At 36.6% G+C, this 22,015-nt stretch overlaps 1 protein-coding gene across 13 annotated transcripts in view; it reads left to right on the top strand.

Annotated features, from left to right (window-relative positions):
* The window catches only part of PRLR (prolactin receptor), a 183,464-nt gene that overhangs the window by 147,687 nt on the left and 13,762 nt on the right, over positions 1 to 22,015 (top strand). For 12 of the 13 annotated variants that reach the window (XM_041711420.2, XM_072921760.1, XM_072921757.1 and 9 more), the window contains 6 exons: positions 12,240 to 12,353; positions 13,333 to 13,465; positions 16,940 to 17,109; positions 17,907 to 18,073; positions 18,861 to 19,002; positions 20,957 to 21,089. In XM_041711420.2, the coding sequence (XP_041567354.2) occupies positions 12,284 to 12,353; positions 13,333 to 13,465; positions 16,940 to 17,109; positions 17,907 to 18,073; positions 18,861 to 19,002; positions 20,957 to 21,089 (815 nt within the window). In that variant the 5' untranslated portion in view covers positions 12,240 to 12,283. Of the gene's footprint in view, positions 1 to 12,239; positions 12,354 to 13,332; positions 13,466 to 16,939; positions 17,110 to 17,906; positions 18,074 to 18,843; positions 19,003 to 20,956; positions 21,090 to 22,015 lie in introns of those variants that run through there. The other variant, XM_072921763.1, reaches the window with a different exon arrangement.

Genomic DNA, 22,015 nt, shown 5'->3' with positions numbered 1-22,015 from the left:
ATCAACAACTTGTAGAACCACTGTTCTTTTTCACCTCTGGAGGAGGGATGTTACAGAAATTTCAATTAAAAGCACTGTCCCCATGATTTCTTTTTTATATCAAACACTGTGGGCTAGGAGCAGTAGCTAAATGTTGCCGTGTTTATTTAACCTTCCAAAGCTGGTGTCTATCTCTTATCTGGATAGAGTAAGATATCATTCTGACTGTACTTACAGCTTCCTCAAAGGGCAGTAACATATCCATACACAGGGTTAGTACCCAGTGTTCAGATCTGTATGCCTGTGGCTGAGTTTCAATCTGCATCATTTTGGGTGTCTGTGCATCCAGAGGAGTTCACACTGTGGTCCAAAATAGAGAATTGAGGCAGGCTGTAAGTTTCTGAACCAGTTTAAGAACACCACAGAGGTGGCTGTTGAACTGAAAATATTCTTATTGTAATTGTTACTCAGCAGCATTTATTTGTGAAGAATAATTGATCTGCATTTTTGAACAGTTAATAATTTTTGTGTCAATCAACATACTATATAGAACATAGCTATGCAAATGTTTAAATGCAGATGGGACTCTGAAAATGAAGTAAAAATCATCTTTAAGAAAGCTGAGTTTAAAAAGCAGAAAAATGGTATTTACAACCTAATGGAATTTTATTACTCTATGCTCACATCTAAAGATTTCAAAATGTTTCAATTACCCATCCATACTGTCTGCAACAGATTTGCCCTCTTACTGTTGTATTGCTATTTGTGTCTTGAAAGACCATCTTGACCTAGCCTCAAAACCTGTTCTTCCTCCAGACAGCAACTTTGCAAACTGATTTCCCTTACTCTCTCTCAGCTGCACCTGGGACAAAACTCTGTAGGGCACAAGGAAAATTGCATCTTCTATGCACTTTTGTGGCTGGTTCTTAGAGCCTTAGTGTCTTCTGTGAGCAACTGAGACAGTGAAGGGTCTAGAGAGTAAATCCTGTGAGGAGTGTCTGAGTAAGCTGAGGGTGTTTATGCGGGAGAAAAGCAGGCTCAAGGAGGGGCTTATCATTCTCTGCAACTCTCTGAAAGGTGAGTGTAGCCAGGTGAGGGTCAGCCTCTCCTCCCAGGCAGCTAGTGACAGGACAAGGTGAAAATGTCTCAAGTTGTGCCAGGGAGCACCAGGATGGACATCAGGAAGAATTTATTTATGGGAAGGGTTGTCAAGCAGTGGAACGAGCTGTTCAGGGAGGTGCTGAAGTTGCTCAAGAAATGACTGGTTGTGGCTCTCAGTGCTATGGTCTGGTTGACAAGGTGGAGATCAGTCACAGGGGGGACTTGATGATATCAGAATTCTTCTCTGAGCTGCTTCACATCTGTTTTGCTCTGTGTGCTGGTGTTCATTACCCAAGACTGTTTTTTTGACAATCTTGTCAGAGGTGTAACCATCTGCAGGAATCTCAGATTTCAAGTGGAAGCAGACCTTAAGGAAGATAGAAACCTGAACAGTTTTGGCTCAAGGTTTCTGCAATGCCCGGTTTAAAAAAAAATCCGAATTTAATTAGAAAGTCTGATGCCATGATTTTAACAGCACCAGATCATATGTTCAACATACTGTCAATGGCACGAACCAAAGATTAAATTAAAAGAGGAATTTAAAACATGACTGTGCTAGTTTCCCATGATTTTTCTCTTTAAGTTACATAAAATATGCTGTGACCTAGGGCATGAAGCCAAGCAAACTCAGACATATGAACATAAGGGCATCACTGAAAAAATTACTTGAAAAGATGCAGGTAACAATAATGACTAAAGGATAGATCCAAGTTTCAACAGAAATTACTTTTTTATCAATGGAAAAGGTCAGCCTTTATGCAAGCAAGTATTTGAAAGCCTTGCTATTATTATCTAAAGTAATATCCACAGTTACAGCATTTTTCCTCCTGCCATTTCATAAATGTCAGCATAAGGTTTTTATTCCAAGGATTGTAGAAGAAATATAGTGGATTGCACACAAAATGAATGTTTTTACCATTTTAAATATGATTGGGTAACTGGGTGCCTACAAAAAAGCCTAAAAATTAAACTTTATTGTGTTGGGATATGAAACAAAATGGATTGGTGGTAATTATAGAGGGTGATAATTGATTTCTAGTGATCTAAATTACTATGCTTAAAATTATATCAGTTCTTACTAAAATTTCCTAGTTTGTTGCAATTTACCATTAAGTCCACACTACAGAAGGCAAGCATGAATATTTCTGACACTTATGCCTTTTCTTTGGCTCCTTGTAGATATTAAATACTTCTAAAACAAATGCCATTGCTATTTCAGACTTATTAACTACAAATTTGAGTGGGGGCAGGGGCATTATGATTTTGTGAGATAGCCTTTGTGGTATAAAAAGATGCAGAACTGACATTTCAGATGCTTGGGCATAAAAAAAATTCATTTTTCTCTACCTGCAGTTATTGAAGCTTTTAAATTTTTGTTCAATTTCTTTTAGGTAAAAACCAGATGCTTCTTCTTGCTATTAGCTCTGAAAGGATCATTCTGAAAGGGTCACAATACCCCATTCCCACCGTCCCCTTTGGCCACTAAGTTGAATGTGGGTTTATAATCTTGAAGAATCATGCCATTTCAAAGACAGAGGATGCCAACATTGACTCCAGTGTTCCAAGGTTAAGTCATAATGAGGCCTCTAAAACTTGGTAATTACTGTACACACCATAGATCCAACCTGAGACTTTGTACAAATAAGAAATTTCACAGCTACTGAAGCTGTACAATACACAGTGAATCAAGAATATTTGCCAAAAAACAAGTGCAGCCTGATGCATTAATACATGCCCTTGCCAAAATGTCTTCATTTTATTCTATTTTCACAAAATAGCAGAAGCGTCCTGGAGTGTTAAAAGTGTTAAAATAGATTTTGGTCTAGTGTAGAATATATTTTTTTTTATCCTTGAAATATTTTCTTCTCCAAATGGTTAAGTAGCTGTTTCTTCACTATTTAACCAAGTGTGCAAATTCCAAAGAGGAGCAGAGCAAACCAGTACATTCATGTTAATCTAGTTGGGCACAATTTTGATACAGCTGAGGTAAGAGAAAAGCATTTTATTGTCTAAAACTAAACACTATCTATGCTCTGAAACCTAATATCCCACAGATAGTTGATCTATTTGTGAAGTTACTTTTTGCATTTGCTGCACCATGAAGCTTCCTCTTTCTTTGCAAAATTAGTTTCTTCAAATATATTCCTGACACATTTTAATTTATGGTTAGAAATGCAAATATTACTATTAATCAACAGGAGACAGTGCTGTCATTGCAGTTCCTAAGGAGCTGAGCAAATGAGTTAATGAGTGAATTGGTTAAGGAATGAATTCATTAATTAATTCACCTTTAACCTCCAGAGATTGTAGTGTTAGTCATTATTCTGTAAACAAGTGCATGAAAATCTCAGTCTGCAACCTCAGGGTCATTTCCTTATACTTCAAAACAAAAGAAGAATCTAAACCACAATTCACCATAACTACAAATCTCCAAGGCTTAGCATCCTGAGTTGAAAATGGTAAGTAGAGCAGGTTAGTTCTATACTTCACACACTTTATAGATTCATAGTGAAGCAATCATAAGAGAAATTTGTACTCCTGATCAAAAGGTGAATTCAATTCCCTCAGAATGCACATTTCAGCTTTTAGGAATGTCAGTATTCTTCCACTGCTAGACTTTTTTTTTCTTGGAAGATGACAATCTATATAGAACTTAACAGGGTTGTGATATATCAGTATTGATACTATTACTGGTTTAGCATGTAGAAGAGTTCACAGTAGCTTGAACATTTGACTTTCTGTATAAAAACTTTCCTCATTAGGACATTGTATTTTTTTACTGACATTAGCGATAAATGCCACCTATATAAACTCCTGTAGATAATAATCTGTTTATGAAATGTGTTAGACACAAGTTTACTCAGGAGTTAGGTACCGGAGTAGATCCATAAAATGATACCAAGATTTAGATCCAGGCATGGTAAAGATACCTCTCTGCATATCCACATATTTCAGTATTAAAGGGGACATACTGCTTTTAAGAATATCAAAAGATAATTATTTTAATATCAGCACACTGAAGGCTGAAGGTTTACTACTGTTGTGTTCCCATTATTGTCAGTAATTTCTCTCAAATAATTTGTTTTAGATTAACCAGGATAACATTTTTTCATTTAGCTAACCAATGTGCCAATTACCTGTACATGGCATCAGTGGTGGCCTTTAGCAGGCAACCACAAAGCTCTTTTACCAACAAGCTGAAGCATAGGGAATATGTTTGAGAAGTATTCATGCTTACAAATAATAGGACATTGAGTGTTTTTATCAGTTTGATTGGAGTAGTAATTTTTGGTAATTGTTTTCTTTCACAGAATAACTATGCAGTCACTTAAACAATTCAAGTGTAACTATACAATAAGTCTCAGAAAAACACAAAGAAATAGTTACTTTTACAATCTCATACTAAGGAACTCCTGAAAAAGAGAACACTGAAACAGAAAACAATTGTTATTCTCTGCTTCCACTGTTAATTGTGAAGCATATTTGTGATTGATGAAGAAAATTCACTCGTAGCCAGGTTCTTTCTTTTAGAGCCTTACCACAGTCTTAAAACTTCTAAGAGAGACTCCAGACCCAGACTCAGACAAAATGGGCTGTCCCACTACAAGGGAATAAAGGCGCTGCAGATGCTTGCAGGTACTAGGATACAGGAGATGCTTCTCCTCCATCCAACCTCACTGCCTGAGTTCACGAAGAAAAGGCTGTTGGGGGTCAGCATCCAGTGGATGGAGTTTTGCAACTCTTATGGGATTGTGGAATACATTCAAAATTACAACTTCATCTGACCTTCTACTGCCTGGTCCAAACACTTCATTTCTTCTTTTCTGCTTCTGTGTCATTCCCCATTGTCTTATTCCTTCTCACACTTATGTCCATTATTGTGTTCCCTTTACTACAGCCAAAGTCCTGTTCCTTTGTTTCCTCCAAAGTTTTCATAATTTTTGTCTCTATGCAAAAAAACTCACCTCTACACCAGAATTTTTCCCCAGAAATCTCAAAATAGCAAGATTTTCATGCCATTACATTACTAATTAGAATTCTGTGTATAATTAAAAATTATCGGAATTTTTCATCATAACATGATTTTATTGGAAAACTACAAATATTTGATTAGATTTCAGAAAATATGCTACTGAAAAATGTCAAAACAAAATGCTTTATGTGATTTGATGGTACTTGTTCATTTTGGAATTTTGAAAATTTTCATTCATTTTACTTTAGTTAAAAAAGAATTTTTGACATTCCAAAATTAATTTTTAAAAACTGATCATTCGTAGGTAGTTTCCAGTTTATAGGATATTTTGACAATATTTTACCAATAAAATAATCTTTCGTCTCAACCCAAAAATATGCAAGTTTGACCTGCTTTTTAGATGCCTTTTTTCCATGTTGTATTATTAATTGGCTACTTATATTTTCAGTTCTTAAGAGCAGGAACTGTTCTTTTTACAGTACCCGAGACAGCAGGATTCTGTCTCTGTTCTCAAGATGATCACAATAAATATGATTTAAATAATGGTTGTTTGATGTAGAAATACTTGGATGAGAGTCATCTGTCTGGTTACAGAAGAAGGTTAAGGTTTACTTTATCATGATCCTTTCCAGTTGGTGATATTATGAAGCCAGCACTTGCAGCACTGTTGCAAATTTGGTAAAAAACACATTTTATGTCAGTCACATGTAGGGACATGGCACTAGTTCATAACAGCAGTTCCTGACAAAGGAAGTAATGAATGCAGAATCAAATTTGCTGCAAGGATTATATTGTATGTTTTGATGTAGCACAAAGTAGTAGAAGATTCTATTTAGCCAGTCTGGAGTCAATGTTCCTAGCATGCACACTCCTGAACAGATTTTTGTCCTCTTTAAAGCACGAACCACTCATTGAGCTCTGTCTTTAAACTACGTTTCACCTTATGCCATGGCTGAGTAACTGCAAACATTATTTCTGCCATATTCAGCTGCACATTATTGATGCCCTTTTAAATATGCACATTAAAAAAAAAAAACATTTATCACCCACAATTTAAACTGTTCTTCTCTAATGGCACAATGTTTAGCTGCCAAATAACTTCATGCTATTTTTATTGCTCTCATTAGCTTTACTGAAATGGAGCCAAAAAAAAGAATACACTGGTAACTGAGTAAAATGTCTTCCCACCTGGTCTCTGGGAGATAAAGACCATTCAGACTGTTAGTTAGAAAATACTCTATTTTGTTTCAAAATGTTTACAGACAGATTTTGTTTGAAAAACAATGATGAAGCGAGTGTTTTCAAAGTTAGTTACCTAATATATAAGTAGTTTTTATTGCTCTGGCAGATAAGTTGCCCATCGAAATTCTTTCTTCACAGAATAGTGTGTTTGGAGGGGATAGCAGAGCGCAGGTTATTAAATAAAGTATGGGTTTTTTGGTAAAACATTGCATGTAAGTGTGCTAGAGTCAGCTCAGTCAGGGAGCCCCTTAATGTGAGGCTGCTGTAGGTCTCTAACCTCAGTTTTTACCTGTAGCAAAGCTGAGCAGCTGCTTCCAGAGGGTGGGTACAAAGACACAAAACCCACACAGGGTCCATGCACATCAACAATGCCCTAACGTGTAGGTCTACATATACATGTGTGCATTTGCACATAAAGGAATGGATTGCCCTAGCAGCTACTTGTGGATGTTTAGCTGACCTAGTAGCTGGTCCCAGATCCTCTTGCTCTCCTCAGCTGTGTGAGATCTGCATTTGAACCTGGAGGTTTGCAATCCAAAGTTTTTTTTCACGGGCTAATCCTGTTGAGAGTTCATTGGCATCCAAAGGCACCACTCAGAACAGTCCACACAGACAGGAGATAGAAATAGGGTATAATGAGATTATAGGGTAGACTACAATGATCTAGCACACATTTCAGTCTGACAAGCCACAAGTTTACACTGAACTGAATTGTTTATTACCCTTATTTCCCATTCTTGTCTCTCCCACTTTTCTCCCCAAAACCTTTCTTGGACTGCATCCCTAGTGTTCTGCCTCCTTCAGTCTGTGAGTCAGTGGGGAAGGAGATCTGTTTGGTGGGCTACACACAAGGACAGTGGTCTGACTGTGCTTTGTTAGTCAGGTGTAGCTCATTCCCTGCACCTGATTTTCACTGATGAGGCTGCTATAGTTCCACCCCCAGCCCTCTCAGCTTTTATCTGATCGTATCCTAGCCTGTGCAGACGTTGATTAGCCTTTAAACAAGTAGCCTAGCACAGTCTATGAGAAAATTTAAACTGCATCCAAAGCTCATTGCTACAAAATTTTGTTTGAAATAGATAAAGGAAAGCATGTACTGTATTTTACCACTGTTGCTATCACTCCCAATGTTTAGATGTATTTACTTAAACAGCGCTTCAGTATGTACAGCTCATACAGAGTCACCTTTTTTCTCTTCATGTTTTAGAAATAAAGTAGTGACACTTTCAGAAATATACTATTAATGGAATTTTTGTTTTTCAACTTTTCAAGTAATCTAATATTTATGAAAGAGAGGCATAAAAAGCTTCCTCACATACATGAATCCCCTAGGTAGCAAATTTTATTTTATACTTTATGATTATGCTATATATCCAAAATACCTAAAATTACTATAAGATAGTGATTGTGGAGTTGGGCTTGATAGTTGGAAGAGATGAATGTACATAATATTTCAAGTTCTGATGCAAGTTCTAGCTTTCAGTGTCTAAAATTTTACCTCTTAGAGCTTATGATTTTCTTTTGTAAGAGACTGCTGTAAAAATAAATCCTGAAATTATTGCTAAACCTACAAACCACCAGGGAAGAAAATTGAATATTCAGGAAATGTGAGACTGGTAGAGAAAGATTACTACTGTTTGCTAAAGCATTAGCCTTGTTTTTGTAGGAAAACAAAGGTAGTAGAGGTGGTACTTAGAAAATAAAAGAAAAATGGTAGAAAATAATCAGGTTTTAGCTTTTGTTACACTTCTACTATGAGTCTGTTGGGCATTCTTTACCTTGGTAAGGTAGGGATAATGGTAATTTCTTCTTCTCTTGGCTTTTTTCTTTTTATTTTTTTGGTCAGTTTAGGTAGTGAAAGTTCTTAAGAAAATTTCAGACTCAATTCTGTAAAATCAATAGGAATTAAGGGTCTAAACTATTTTCAAGAATCTGGGGGTTTGTAATTTTCCTTTTTTAAAATTGACTCAAGTCTTTCAGACTGAGAAACATATCTTCATGGGTGAGGCAATTTGTTTTGTTCATTATCACATCTTGACTGTTAATCAAAGGAAGGACTGCCAAGGGTTGTTAGGGGGTGACTTACAAGAGAAATTTCGGAAAAATATATTATAATGCTTTTCAGGTGAATTCTGAAAGTCCTTGCCACTGGTCCCATTTTATGCAACACAGAAATATGAAGTCTCAAATTCCTGTAAATTAACTGAATCTCTAGGTTCATAGCCAGCAGCAGGTACTAGGCTTCCTCACAAAGTACACCACAGAATCTATGTGCTTAAAGTTGCCAGCTGGAATCAGTCACAGATCATAGACATGCCTGAGCTCTTTATCTTCTCTGGAGCCTGTACATCAGCCTGAAGGCAGTGCTGGGTGCTTGAGGGATTCAGAGACATCCAATTAGGGCTCATTCAGAGAGGGAAAGCAGATCTCTGGTCACACTGCACATCTAGAGCTTTTAATTTGCAGTATAATCCCAACCATCACCGTCAATCAGAAACACATCTGGCCATGATGCTCTGGCCATGGCTAGGAACATGTATCCCTCTTAGCATTTGTGATCTCTATGTGGGGGGGCACACTCCTGCCATGTCCACAGTACAGCTGAATGTTCTAGATAGTCAAACAAACTCTTACATTCTTGCTTTATAGAGTTCCTTTTTTATATTTGTTTATACATATTTTTATATTTGTTTCATACAGCTGTAGTTCAGCCTTTCAAATAGTAATGTACTATGGTATTTTAGAGCTCCTTAAACTGTCTTCCCCCGGGCCTGAAAGATGAACATTGTTTATTATCATGACTAATGGAAGTGCCAGACTTTTTCAGACTTTTAGAGATTGGTAAAGTACTTTTGGCTTTTGATTTCTTTAGCCACAGAAGCAGAAATTGTATTGCACATAATGTCATTGCCAGTGGCTGATACACAGTTGTTCCTGTTCCTGCAAGCCTGAAAACGTTGCAGATAGAAAATTTTTCCATCTGTGCAGAACTGAGTAAAGACTTCTCTGTTAGTCTCAAGAAATTTATCCATCAGCAGAGCCAGGAGAGAAAGAAAAGAATGCAAGAACTAAAAGTCAATTAGAACAAGGACATGTTTCTCTCAACTCTGCTTTACAGCACCTGATTTAAGTACTGGTGTTTTGTTTTCTTCTTCATCTAGCAGCATTGTCAGCACAGTTTTCAAACCTACAATTTCAATATATTATTAATTCCAGGGCAGAATTATCTCACAGGAATATCTAACTCCTCTGTGCATTCTAAAACACCAGTAATAGTTTCCATTTCCATCAAGGAGCACTGCATTCTGGCATATGATGTACAGCTGTTGAATACTATCTAACAGCTGTGTTAAAATGGAAAAATTCAGATAGAATGTCAGAATGCAATAACTTGGTTGGAATTAAATCAAGACTTTCAAAAGGAGGCAGATGATCTTTTAATTATCAGTTACTCAACCCTTGGTTTTGGATCACATGGTGACAAATCAATGTCCACTGCATCCCTTATGAAAGAATGCATTCAGTCCTAAAAGAGACATTACCTCATAGCATCTTCAATAATGCTAATTACCCTTGTATGAAAACATTTTCATGTCATATATAGGGAAGATGCGCTTTATATACAATTATGACAAAGTGAGTATTACCTTTTTATTAAGCAAGTATTTCCAAAAAAGCAAGACATCTCTCTAGAAGCCTTTTAAGCCCTATTTGAGTTGCAAATACTGAATAGCAAGCAACCATGGAAACATTCTTATTTTACACATCCTTATTTTCCCTCTTTTTAAGCTTATCTCCTTTTATGTTTGCAGATGACAACCACACTTGCATGGAGTGCAAAGCCTATTCTTTAAATCACAGTCTCTGTGTCATTTCATAGCTTTGTTATAAAATCTGTTTGGTTATTTTTTCCCAAGTGTAGGTTACCAGAACTGTATACAGAGCTTAGTCTGTGACACTGTTAAGTCCATATTCCTTTCCTATATTCCTCTTGTTCTTTCACACAGCCACATTACAGAAGTGGTTCACAATCATCTCATTTTCAAATGCTCAAGAGGAAAAATACTTTTGTTTTAATGCATTAATTTATTCCTCTTGCTATTAAATTTGGTTCTTGAGGTCTTCAGTTTGCAAAATCATTTGATTTTCCTTGAAGAGTGCTCTAATAAAGATCCTTCTTGTTGATGCCTCTCTTTTGTTGTATTAAAAAATTTCATTCTTCCAGCCAGTGTAATCAGTTTCTCTTTCTGTCAATTCTTCACACAGAAAGATACACACATAAAAGAAAAAAAAAAAAAAAAAAAAACAAAAATTATGGTAATGGATCTTTATCCATATAAGTCTTGGTTTTAAAGTACATTGTTTCACAAATGTTCCAACTATTTTTAGAAGTAATAAAATACTATAAATACTATCATATGTACATGAAATCATTACTGTTTGTAGTTTCATTATTTCACCTTCACCTGAGAAAATGTGCTTTTTATGAGCCCAAACATCTGGGTTCCTCATTATATAGCCCCATTTTTATGGGGCTATATAATTATTTTTGGGTCATTTCTGAAGTTAACACTAATGTTTGTGCCTGACATTTGTTTACAGTAATAAAGACTGCATGTGTTTACACCAGGTTGGTTCTCTCTTCACTGTCTTTATATGCACAAAATGCTCTGAGTGAGTTTAGAACTAACCCAGATGCAATTTTCCAGCCTGTAGCTCAGTTACACACTTGAAAAATGCCTGGATATTCAGAAGTGGCATATGGGAATGTAGCCAACTCTTGTTCTCTTCCACATTGTCCACAGTAAACATGTTTTAGACTTAGCTGTATTAACTGATACTTCACTTGGCTTTGCGCTTGAAAAACATTTGGATGGTGATGTATTATAGTTTCTTCATGTACAAAATTAATTGCATACTGAAAAATTAGTCATCTGGTGAACCACAAATGATTTTTCCTCACCAAGGACACAGCTTGTTCCCATGCTGTGCTACACGGAATGGGTTGCAAGCATACATGTACCTGTGAATGTGCTAGCGGTAGGAGTGGAAAGCTGAGATAGGGATAAATAGGGAGCTCCCTATTTAGGTAATAAATTGTTCTACTTTAGTTTCAAAGGCTAAGGTTGGCTACCGAGAATCCGACAGCTGACTGCAGTCATCTCCAAGTAAGGAGCGTACTGGTGGGAGAAGCAGGAGCTTTGCTTTAAGTCGTTAGTCGTTTCTTCAGGCTAAGCAAACAGATTTAGCAGCAACAGGGACTCCGGAGCACCCAGAGTTGTAACCTGAATTCTGAGGACATCTAGTGGTCTGAGCCCACGGCAGGGACTGGGTCTTGGTCCCAGCTGGTGACCGCTTGCAAATAAGTATTTCAGCTGAAATTTACTACAAAATCAAACACAGTAAAAACAATTAGTTGAATGCACTAAGAGTAACGTTCTTCAGCTCAAGGAATCCTGAATTCAACACTGACAGTCCTAAATATTGAGATATTTTGAGATTGGATCAAAAATCATAAACTTCTAAATAAATGTTGGACCTTTTCTATTTGCCTTTTGTTTTCAGGACTTTCAGAGTTCAAGTGTGTTGACCTCTTCTTTGAAGCAGTAGGGGTAAAAGTATATCTTTGTTGCTAAAAGGCTGCTTTCTTAGGTTAATTATTTAATCTAGAAGTTAGAACTCTAAGATAAGAACCCAGTATCCTAAGATGCCGAAGAAATATGCAAGATTTGTTAATCATTCAAAGACCTCTAGGAAGGCCTACCTGCTTCTCTTAGATTCAGGTTTTCAACTTCCAAAGTGGAACTGTTGGTGTTGCCTCACCTTTTTGAGAGACGACAAGAATCATTTGCCCGCAATTCAAAAAGGACTTTGACCAAGTTGAGTGATACGTGCTATCTGCTGAGCATTGTTACTGACTTTTGCATGATGCCATGTTTTTCAGTGAGCCCTTGATCTGATACTTCCTCCTGAGGAGAGACAGGCATCATGAAACAGAGATACATTTCATCAGTTCAAATAATTTTTCAGCTTGCACTGACTACAGTAGGTCTGACTGGTAAGTACAACACTCCCTTGAAATGCTTGTTTTTTCCTTAAGACACTTTCTTTAGAAAAGTCTGAGGCTTTACCCAATCTATCCTGACCGTCAGTGGAGCATGTACCTCTTCCAATTACTTTCTTTTGGATTTTGGTATGAAAATGGCTGGAGTTGTCTTTTCTATTTATACAATTATTTTAAGGATTGTTTTGTGGCAATACTGACACCTTATATTCATTTTATGCTTGCCAACTTCTTGGGAGTTAGCATATGAATAGTTACACTATTTGAGATGATTACATGGAACTTAATAAAGATAAATAAAGATAAGCTTAGGTTAAAAGATCATACACTTGTTGTTTTAAAATGAATGTAAATGTATGGTCTTTATTCTTGGTGTAAATTAATGAGCAGTAGTCTTAACAAGAAATATTCTTAAATGCATTTGGATTAACAGGGAATATTTGAACAATGAATGAATACATTCAGGTGGCCAGTACCCAAAAAAATTCCATCTAGCCCATTTATTTCCTTCTTTTTATAATTTTCTGACTTATAATTTACCCCAAATATGCAAAAAGAATGGAATTTCAGTTCTGTTGCAAAGTTGAAGGTGAAAGTTAATCTTAAAATTATCTGAAGATACAAAATTGTAATGTTTATGGGGACAAACCCTAAAGGTCATATATTTATTTCCCATCTTCATAGTTTAATTTGGAGATAAATATACCATTTTGAGTTTAGGTAAAAAAAATAAATGCTCATGTTAAAAAGCAAAATCATTCTACTAGCTATTTCAGAAGTTTGAGGTAAAATGTATTTGCTTTTCTGGGAATATTGATCCTTTTCCCAGGCAGAGTTATTTTCCCAATTCAGTTCACAGTTTCATGTAATTTTATTGTCTTCAAAAAAGGAATGCTTGGTTGACTTAGCATTCAAGCATCCAAAAGCACTGTCCACTTCTAATTTAACTAATTGGATTTTTACACTTTCCTAGGTCAATCGTACCCTGGAAAACCTCAGATAATAAGATGTCGTTCTCTAGAAAAGGAAACCTTTTCATGTTGGTGGAAGCCTGGCTCAGATGGGGGACTCCCTAACAATTATACCCTGTTCTACAGCAAGGACAGGTAAGAAGTGGTGCATATGTACTCTGTAAGTGATAAAGTGATGGTTATGACAGACCAAGAGAATGACGACATTAATTTCTAAAGTTGTTTTTATTAATCCATTTTAACCTCAGATAGACAACAAGCACTGTATAAGATCCATGGCTTCCCTTGTTAGAAGAAAACATGACCACTGACAGCCCCAGATCTTCAGCCTGTCCCTCCTGAAACTCATCTACCAAAAATCCCACTTGTCTGAAGATGTGCTGGGAGCAAAGGTGTGTTTGCCCATCTTTTTGGGAAGCACACAGCTTTCAGCTGAATGGGGTCTCCTCTGAGCACTGAAGCATAAAGGCATCACAGGGCAGCAGATCTCCCATCACCCCAGCCATGGAGCAGGGCAGGAGGGGGGCAGCCCAGCCCTGGGCATCGGTCACTTTCTTGGGGACAGAGACAGGCTGAGGCCAGTCTGGGCCAGGACATCAGCTCAGGGGCTGGGCTGGCTCTGAGGGCTGTGACTGGGAAAGGCAGGGCTCTGTAGAGCTAGAAACCAGCTGAACTGGAGACCTGGGACCCAGGTCCCCATGGAGGGGCTGGGAAGTGAGGGCTGGCAGGGCCCTTGGGGCCTGCCAAGGAGCTTGTCCATTGCCATGCACACCAAAACCCCCATCTGGACTATAGTCATTTTTTCTTCTGTTGGTTTTGTGGTCAACGGTTACCAAAATGCAGTGAAATGATACATGGGTATTGCAGTTCAAAAGTTAATATTTTGGTAAATTCTCAACTTCCTCATCCTGTTCAGGAATGAAGTATATATGTTTGGCAACTTTACTTAACCTGTCCATCTTTGTTTAACTACTTTCTTCCTGAAAACAGTTAGTTTTTGAACAGGGACAAGTAAGCAGGGAGGCTCAGAGACTAATATTTTTTTTAATAAATCCAGGGAGATTCAAAATAGATAAGATAAAGCCTCAGACATCCCTGCTACAATTAAACATTCCAAATCATTGAGCAGAAAAAGATGCAGTCTTTAATGAAGTTACCACACACAATGATGAATTGAGAACTTTTATTTCATGAAAGCCCAGATGTTTCAGTCTTGATCAAAAAGTTTAATGAACATTTTAATTCATACCTGTCACTGCCCAAAGCCATTCTGCTTAGGGAAGGATAGGAGTGCTTATCCATTTCATGAAATCTGCTGAACCCAGGTTCTGCCAAGCATTTTAGACCTGGGCCACAATTGCCTTTCTAGGATTATTTTCTCTTAGGTATAGACCCCTTTCTCCCATCTTTTCTTTGTGAACTTTTCTTTGACAAAACTGCCTGGAAATTAAGAAACCTTATTGCTGATGATACATAAAGCATCATAATGGAATTAATGTTCATTCTCACGCTGCATCAGCTGATATTTTGGGTTTGTATAGTTCTTCTTAGCTCAGTAGCCTGTGAGTACATAACCTAGGCCAGCTTTGAGCACAAAATAATCCCTCTCCTAAAGAATCCAAAAACCCATATAAAGGCAATAAGTAATAGACTGTAATTTTTGTTTTGTTTTGTGTTTTCTGGGTTGGTTTTTTGTTTGTTTGTTTGTTTGGGGGTTTTTGTTTGTTTGTTTGTTTGTTTTTTTTTTTTTTGAGATAGTTGTGATAATGATCATGTTAAAAAGCAAATAAATTGACATCAGGAATGTCATGGAACAAGTTGTCTCAAGTGCAACCACACAGCACACACAGGACAACCAAGGGATCTGGCTACCCTGGATTTATAAATGGCAGGTCCTGCTTGATCTCCTTTTATGAACAGGTGACCCAGTCAGGAGAAGCTGTGGATGTAGTCTGCCTGTACTTCACCAAAACCTTTGACAATGCCTCTCACAGTATTCTCTTGGAAACTCTGGCATCCCATGGCTTGTAAAGGAGTGTTCTTTGCTCTGTTAAGAACTGGCTGACAGCTGGGCCTAAGGAGTGGTGGTGAGCAGCGCTGCATCCAGCTGCAGCTGGTCACTAGTGGTGTCCCTAAGGGATCAGTGCTGGGGTCAGTCCTATCTTTACTGATGATCTGGATGAGAGGATAGAGAGGGCCCTCAGCCAGTTTGCAGATGACACCAAGTTGGGCAGGAGTGTTGATCTGTTGGAGGCCAGGAAGGCTTTGCAGAGGGATTTGCATTGAAGTCAATGGTGTGAGGTGCCAAGTGCCAGGTCCTCTCCTTGGTCACAACAACCTCATGCAACTCCAGGCTGGGGTAGAGTGGCTGGAATGTGGCTCAGCAGAGAAGGATCTGGGGATGAACATGAGCCAGTGTGTACCCAGGTGTCCAAGAAGGCCAGTGGCACCCAGCCTGTGTCAGCAATAATGTGGCCAGCAGGACCAAGACAGTACTGGGCACTGGTGGGGCCACACCCAAATCCTGTGTGCTGTTCTGGAGCCCTCACTGCAAGAAAGACATTGAGGTGCTGGAGCATGTCAGGAGAAGGACAACAGAACTGGAGAAGGGTCTGGAGCACAGGTCCTGTAAGGAGCAGCTGAGGGAGCTGGGAGTGTTTATCCTGGAGAAAAGGAGGCTCAGGGAGCACCTTATCACTTTATAACTCCCTGAAAGGAGGCTGTGCTTATGTGTGGGTCAGTCTTTTCTCTCAGGGCATAGTGATAGGACAAGAGGAAACAGACTCAAACTTCACTAGAAGAGGTTCAGGTTGGATCTTAGGAAGAATTTCTTCACTGAAAGGATGGGTAGGCATTGGAATGTGCTGGCTAGGGAGGTGGGCAGTCACCATTTCTGGAGGTGTTCCAAGAAACAACTGGACATGGCACTTGGTGCTATGGTCTGGTTGACAAGGTGGTCAAAGCTTGACTTGACAATCTTATAGGTCTTTTCCAACCTAAATGATTCTCTGACCTTGCTGAAAAAAAAACTAATCAATAAAAGAACCCTCTGCCATAGGGTCCATAAGTTTAATTTCTAGGGGTAATATGCAAAGATATTTAGCAACTTATCTAACTGAAGGAAATATTTTTTATTTCCCTCTTACTTGCTTATAAATATTGTTAAAATTTCTTTATTCTGTCTCTGGAAATTTCTTTGTTAAAATTTATGTTTCTGTTCTTTAGTTTTTATTCCTATGTATAAAAAAAGGGGTGAAAGCATTAATGAAAACAACATCAGTAGAAATGTATATGAAGCATTTATGGTAATAGCATTCGAAATGTACCAAAATGTTTCCAAGATATGGGATTATAGATATAGATCATATAAAATTATACATTTTATTCATATATAAAATATATTTCTATATATTTATAAATATTTTCATTTATTATATTTATTAATTTCTCTATATCTATATATTATATATGTGATTTTATATATATATATATATATATATATATATATATATATAAACACAAATATTTCAGATTTTTGAAATCTATTCCATTAGTAAAATATTATCTGTATTGCTTCATTTCCTAAATTTTTAAATCATTTTGTTTCAGTGAAGAAAAAATGTATGAATGTCCAGACTACCTAACATCAGGTCCAAATTCCTGCTACTTTGATAAAAACCACACTAATCCCTGGACAACATATATTATCACTGTAACGGCAACAAATGAGATTGGAAGTAACAGCTCAGATCCTCAGCATGTGGATGTAACTTCCATAGGTAAAATCAAAGAATGAAATGGAAAACAAACTAGTTGGACATGTGTGCAATTTTTAATTCCAGAACGGGCAGTGGTGAAAGGTTTCTTTCCTCATGATGTGAAACTTGCTACCAAAAAGTGTTTATTTACAGATAATTTCAAATATGCATGTTAAACATATGTGAAAACTGTGTTTTAATTATAAATTAAGTAACTACATACTTGACTGTAGGAATTTTGTGTCTGAATATTTAAACCTCTTAACTTTAGCTGAAAAATTTGCTTCATTTTCTAGTTGTCTGCAGTATTTTAATTAGACTCAATGTGGATTATAACATTTTCAAATTAAGTTAAGCTACCTAATATTTCAAATGTAAAAGTCTTTCTAACTGCTGACATCGCAGTCATGGAAGGGTAAAAATAACTGCCTGAGCATTATACAGGTTTTCTGTAGTATTTTATATTCCTGACTCCATTCTACTTTCCACACACACATAATATACCATTTTAATTATAATATACTTAGTTTTCCTAGCTGTGAAATAGCTGACATTTTAATTTTGTAAGAGTAGCCTTATAAAATTATGATTTGTATTTCCTTAGCCTTACAAATTCAGAGTAAAGTTTAAGATTTGCTGATACTGTTGGAAATCAGGAGCTAGTTAAACTCATTGAGGAGAAAGAAAAAATAAAATACTTTATTATTCTTTTACAGTGCTGAATTATCTGAAAATAATACGATGACGTACAAAAACATAAAGGAGGTGTTTTTTTCTGAGAAAAAATTAAATTGCATACTTTTCATTCATTTATACAGTTCAGCCAGATGCTCCTGTGAACCTCTCTCTAGAAACAAACATATCTGCTAACCTGTCATACCTTTGGGCAAAATGGTCTCCACCCCCATTAGCTGATGCCAGCTCTAATTTGCATGTATATCACTATGAGCTACGACTAAAGCCTGAGGAAAAGGAAGAATGGGAGGTAAGGGACAATATATTTATTTTATAAATGCTCTATTCAGTGAATTCTCTTGTCTCAGTTTAATTGATCCTATAAAAAATTAAGAATAGAAAAATTAATGTAACCAAATCTGATTAAAGAAAGAAAAGTTGAGTGGTCTGTAGAGACCGTGAAATTCAATATATTTACATATCATCCTAATGTTATGTATGACAAAACCCAGTTATCATCATCCTCTTCACCATGATCAGCTGGAGGCAATGTGCCCCTCAGAAATTACAGACATTTAACTATTGCCAGTGACATTCCACACCTGTTGCCACATTTCTAGGAATCAGCTTCAGTACTGCTTCAGCTAGTTTTCAGGACAAAATGTCATTCTTAAACTTATAGTCACATGTCTTAAATGCTACTTAGCTTGTTGATGCCTTAATGATGGAGAATGCTATGCATTTTGAAATAGTTCTGAGGAGAAATTAGAAGGGTCTGAGAAAGTCACTTAAAGTCACTGAGAAGAATTTCAATGTGGGGTTTATATGTAGGCTGAACTATTTGTAATGCTCTTTGCATTGTGGATTTGATGGAATATTAAGAAGTCTACAGTTCAATATGCTCTTGAATATCAGAATCAGCAGTGCTCTTTTTCCTGTTAAATCACTACTTTTGCTTTTTTGTAATTGATACCTTCTAAATACGCAAATTAACTTCCCTGACTTTCAGAAGTCAGACTCATGCCTATTCCTTTATGGTTTATTCATTTAAGTGGTCCAATTCTTTATTATTTTCCCCAGTCCATTTTCTTTTACAGACAGTATCTGTAGGAATGCAGACACACTATGAGGTGAGCAGCCTGAAAGCTGGGGTGAAGTACATTGTTCAGGTGCGTTGCATGTTAGACCTCGGAGAATGGAGTGAGTGGAGCTCAGAAAGAAGCATTCAGATCCCTAAAGGTGAGTGGGTGATTGCTGCTCTGTAAATTGCTTTTAAAGTGTAGCAGGTTCGATGCTGTGAAGATGTCTAAATGCTAGTCCTGAAAACCTGGCCTTTCACATGGGTACTTTGTAGTGCTCAGTGCATTTTACCATACTTTCTGTGTAATTGCTTTCTTAATCTTGTTGATCTGCTCAGGATCCTCTGCTGAAACTGGCTATGATAAACAAGGTGGGATTTAGTTGGAAGTCACTTCTGATACAGGTGTGCCTAAATAATTTATTGTCCCTGTGTCTTTATTTAAAAATCATGTTGATTTTATCTGTAACTATAAATATCAGGTAATGGTTTTTGTATGAGGGCCTGGACTGAAAGCACTGATGACAGTTACAGATATTATCACCTGGAAGTCACTATCTGTGTTTTACTGAATTTGAGTAGACACACTAAATATGTATGACATCATATCTTGTTGCCAGACACTTTAGCTTAGCTGTCTCAAAACTTCTTCAGTTACCAGTTGTATTATTCATTATTAGACATGGATATTGTTGAAGTACTGTTAATAGAAAAGTATTTTTTAAATGTCCCATTTTCAGATCTGCCTTAGGCAATTAGAAATTTGGAAAATCAATGTCTCTCCTGTACATTGTAGAAAATATATATTATTGATGTAATAGGAATATTTTTGCCACAAATACATAACTGCAAAAGTTTCAATCACTTCAGGGTTTTGACGTGCATCCTCCTATTCAAAATTTAAGCATTTTTCTCCGCCCAGTTCTTAAGTGCTGTTCTTGAAACTATAAAAATTTGCTCAGGAGCAATCAAGCAAGTAGCCTGAGTATTGAACATAAAAACATTACAATGAAATATGAGAGCCGCTTCTTTGTATATTTTGAGTACTTCAGAAGGATATTACTGCCAAGAACACAAACAAATAGCCATAGATTTACATTCTTCATTTTTTACCTAAAAGCAAAAGAAAATGACAGCATACCTTTCAAACAAACAGAATAATCTTAAAACACATATTTTGAAAAATAATTTGTTTTGTATTTAATGGTTTAAGCCCAGCTGGCAACAAACCAGCACACAGCTGCTCACTCATATGTCACCATGAATGAGGGGAAGAATCAAAGGTAAAATCTGTGGGCTGGGATAAGAACAGTTCAATAATTAATGCAAAGTAAAATTTAGTAGTAATAATAATAATAATAATAATAATAATAATAGTAAATGATGATGATGATGATGAAAATTTTTGACAATATATTTTCTCACCCACTGCTTGTCAGTGTCAGACTCCATTTCTGAATCCTGATGGTCACTGGTTCTGGGTAATTCCTAAATTTGTATGCTGGAGATAATGTTCTATGAAATCCTCTTGGTCAGGTCACCTGTCCTGCCTATGGTCACTCCCAACCTTTTTTTCTGTTTTGTAGCTCTTCATTGACAGAGCAGGAGACACAAAAAGGTCCTTGGTTTAGGATAAACATGACATAGTAACAAAATATCCTTGTATTATGGAAATTATTCTCATATTGTATCCAAACCACAGCACTATTCCAGTTACTGAGAAGAAATTATCTCTATCCTAGCTGAAACCAGAACACTATAGAAAATAGTTATCCAATCTATTTGGATATAGTAGAGTGTATTTTAAATATTTATAGAGCCTGCTGTGACAGTATTTCAACATCCTTTATGAGATTTTGGGGCAGAAGAAAGCCACAGGCAGAAAACTAAAACTGTTCTTCAGTGCGGCTGCAGTGAGAGTGAATTCTGAATCCAGGTAAAAGTAGCAAGTTGTTGCCCTAAGCAGGAAATGGTCCCTCCTTTCCTGTGTCACTATGAAGCAAAACTTTTTCTTTTTTCATACTTTCCTGTTCTCTGTTTGACATTGTTTTACAAATTCAAGATGGACCTAATCGATTAAAATGAATAATTAGTTCATTTCTTTATCTCTTACAGAACAGTTACCTCCTGAAAAGCCTATAATAATAAAGTGCCGTTCTCCTGAAAAAGAAACATTTACTTGTTGGTGGAAACCTGCTTCAGATGGAGGACTCTTGACAAAACATACTTTGCTTTACAGCAAAGAGGGGTAATGAGTGCTGTATAGTTATTCAGTGTTTTGTTGGAAGGACCTGGAAAATCAATCCTCATTGGTTTTTTATTTTGGGAGATGCCATTTTCTATAGTCCATGTTTTTTTCCAGTGGCATGCTCTAGCATCACACTAAAGCAGCAACATGTCTAAGACTGAAATATTAAATCTTGATCTCTTTATAATGGCAGGTATATATTTACTGTGAATTCTGTATTTTCATTGCTCATCAACAGTGTATTAGTAAATACACTTAACAATAAAACTGCACAGTCCTAAAACTCTTCAACATGCAGTCTTATAAATAAAACTTTCCAAATGACCAGATACAAAAACATTTATCTTCTCATAAGACTTGTTTTGCACTAGTGTTCATAAGATATGAATGCCTTCTAGTTTCTGTAATCTGTCCTTGGAATTCAGATAAAGTGCTAAACATTCATTTTAAAGAAAGAGTCAATAAATGTTCTTAGGTCTTGGTTCTTTTAATTTCACGTAGTACTGCTCTACTTTGCAACTACCTAAATAGATGCTAAACTGTAAATGTTAACTGAGAGCCCACTCATAGTGTAAAAAGACAGATATTGGTCTAGCCAGGTATGGTAGAGTAAGAGGTCCACATCCATAACTTTTTCTACTTTTTCTTCTGTGCATCCATGAAGAGTATGAAAACAAATATTACATATTCAATTTTATCTCCTACACCTCCTCTGACTTTGGGAAGCTTGGGTATGGATGTGAAGGAGAGTACAAAGATTTTTTTTTTTTTTTTTTTTTTAATGATCAAGAGATGAAAGACCAAATAAATTCTGAAAGCATATTAGTGTAATATGCAGAATTCCTGTAAGTGTGAGATGAACATTGGAAATACATAATTTTTAATAGATAGGTTAGAAGACTTCTACTGGAATATGTAAGGGCTCT

Source organism: Taeniopygia guttata, chromosome Z (genome assembly GCF_048771995.1).
Source record: "Taeniopygia guttata chromosome Z, bTaeGut7.mat, whole genome shotgun sequence".
NCBI lineage: Eukaryota > Metazoa > Chordata > Aves > Passeriformes > Estrildidae > Taeniopygia > Taeniopygia guttata.
Note: the sequence above shows the minus strand (reverse complement) of the source record. Positions and strands in the feature narration are given on the sequence as shown.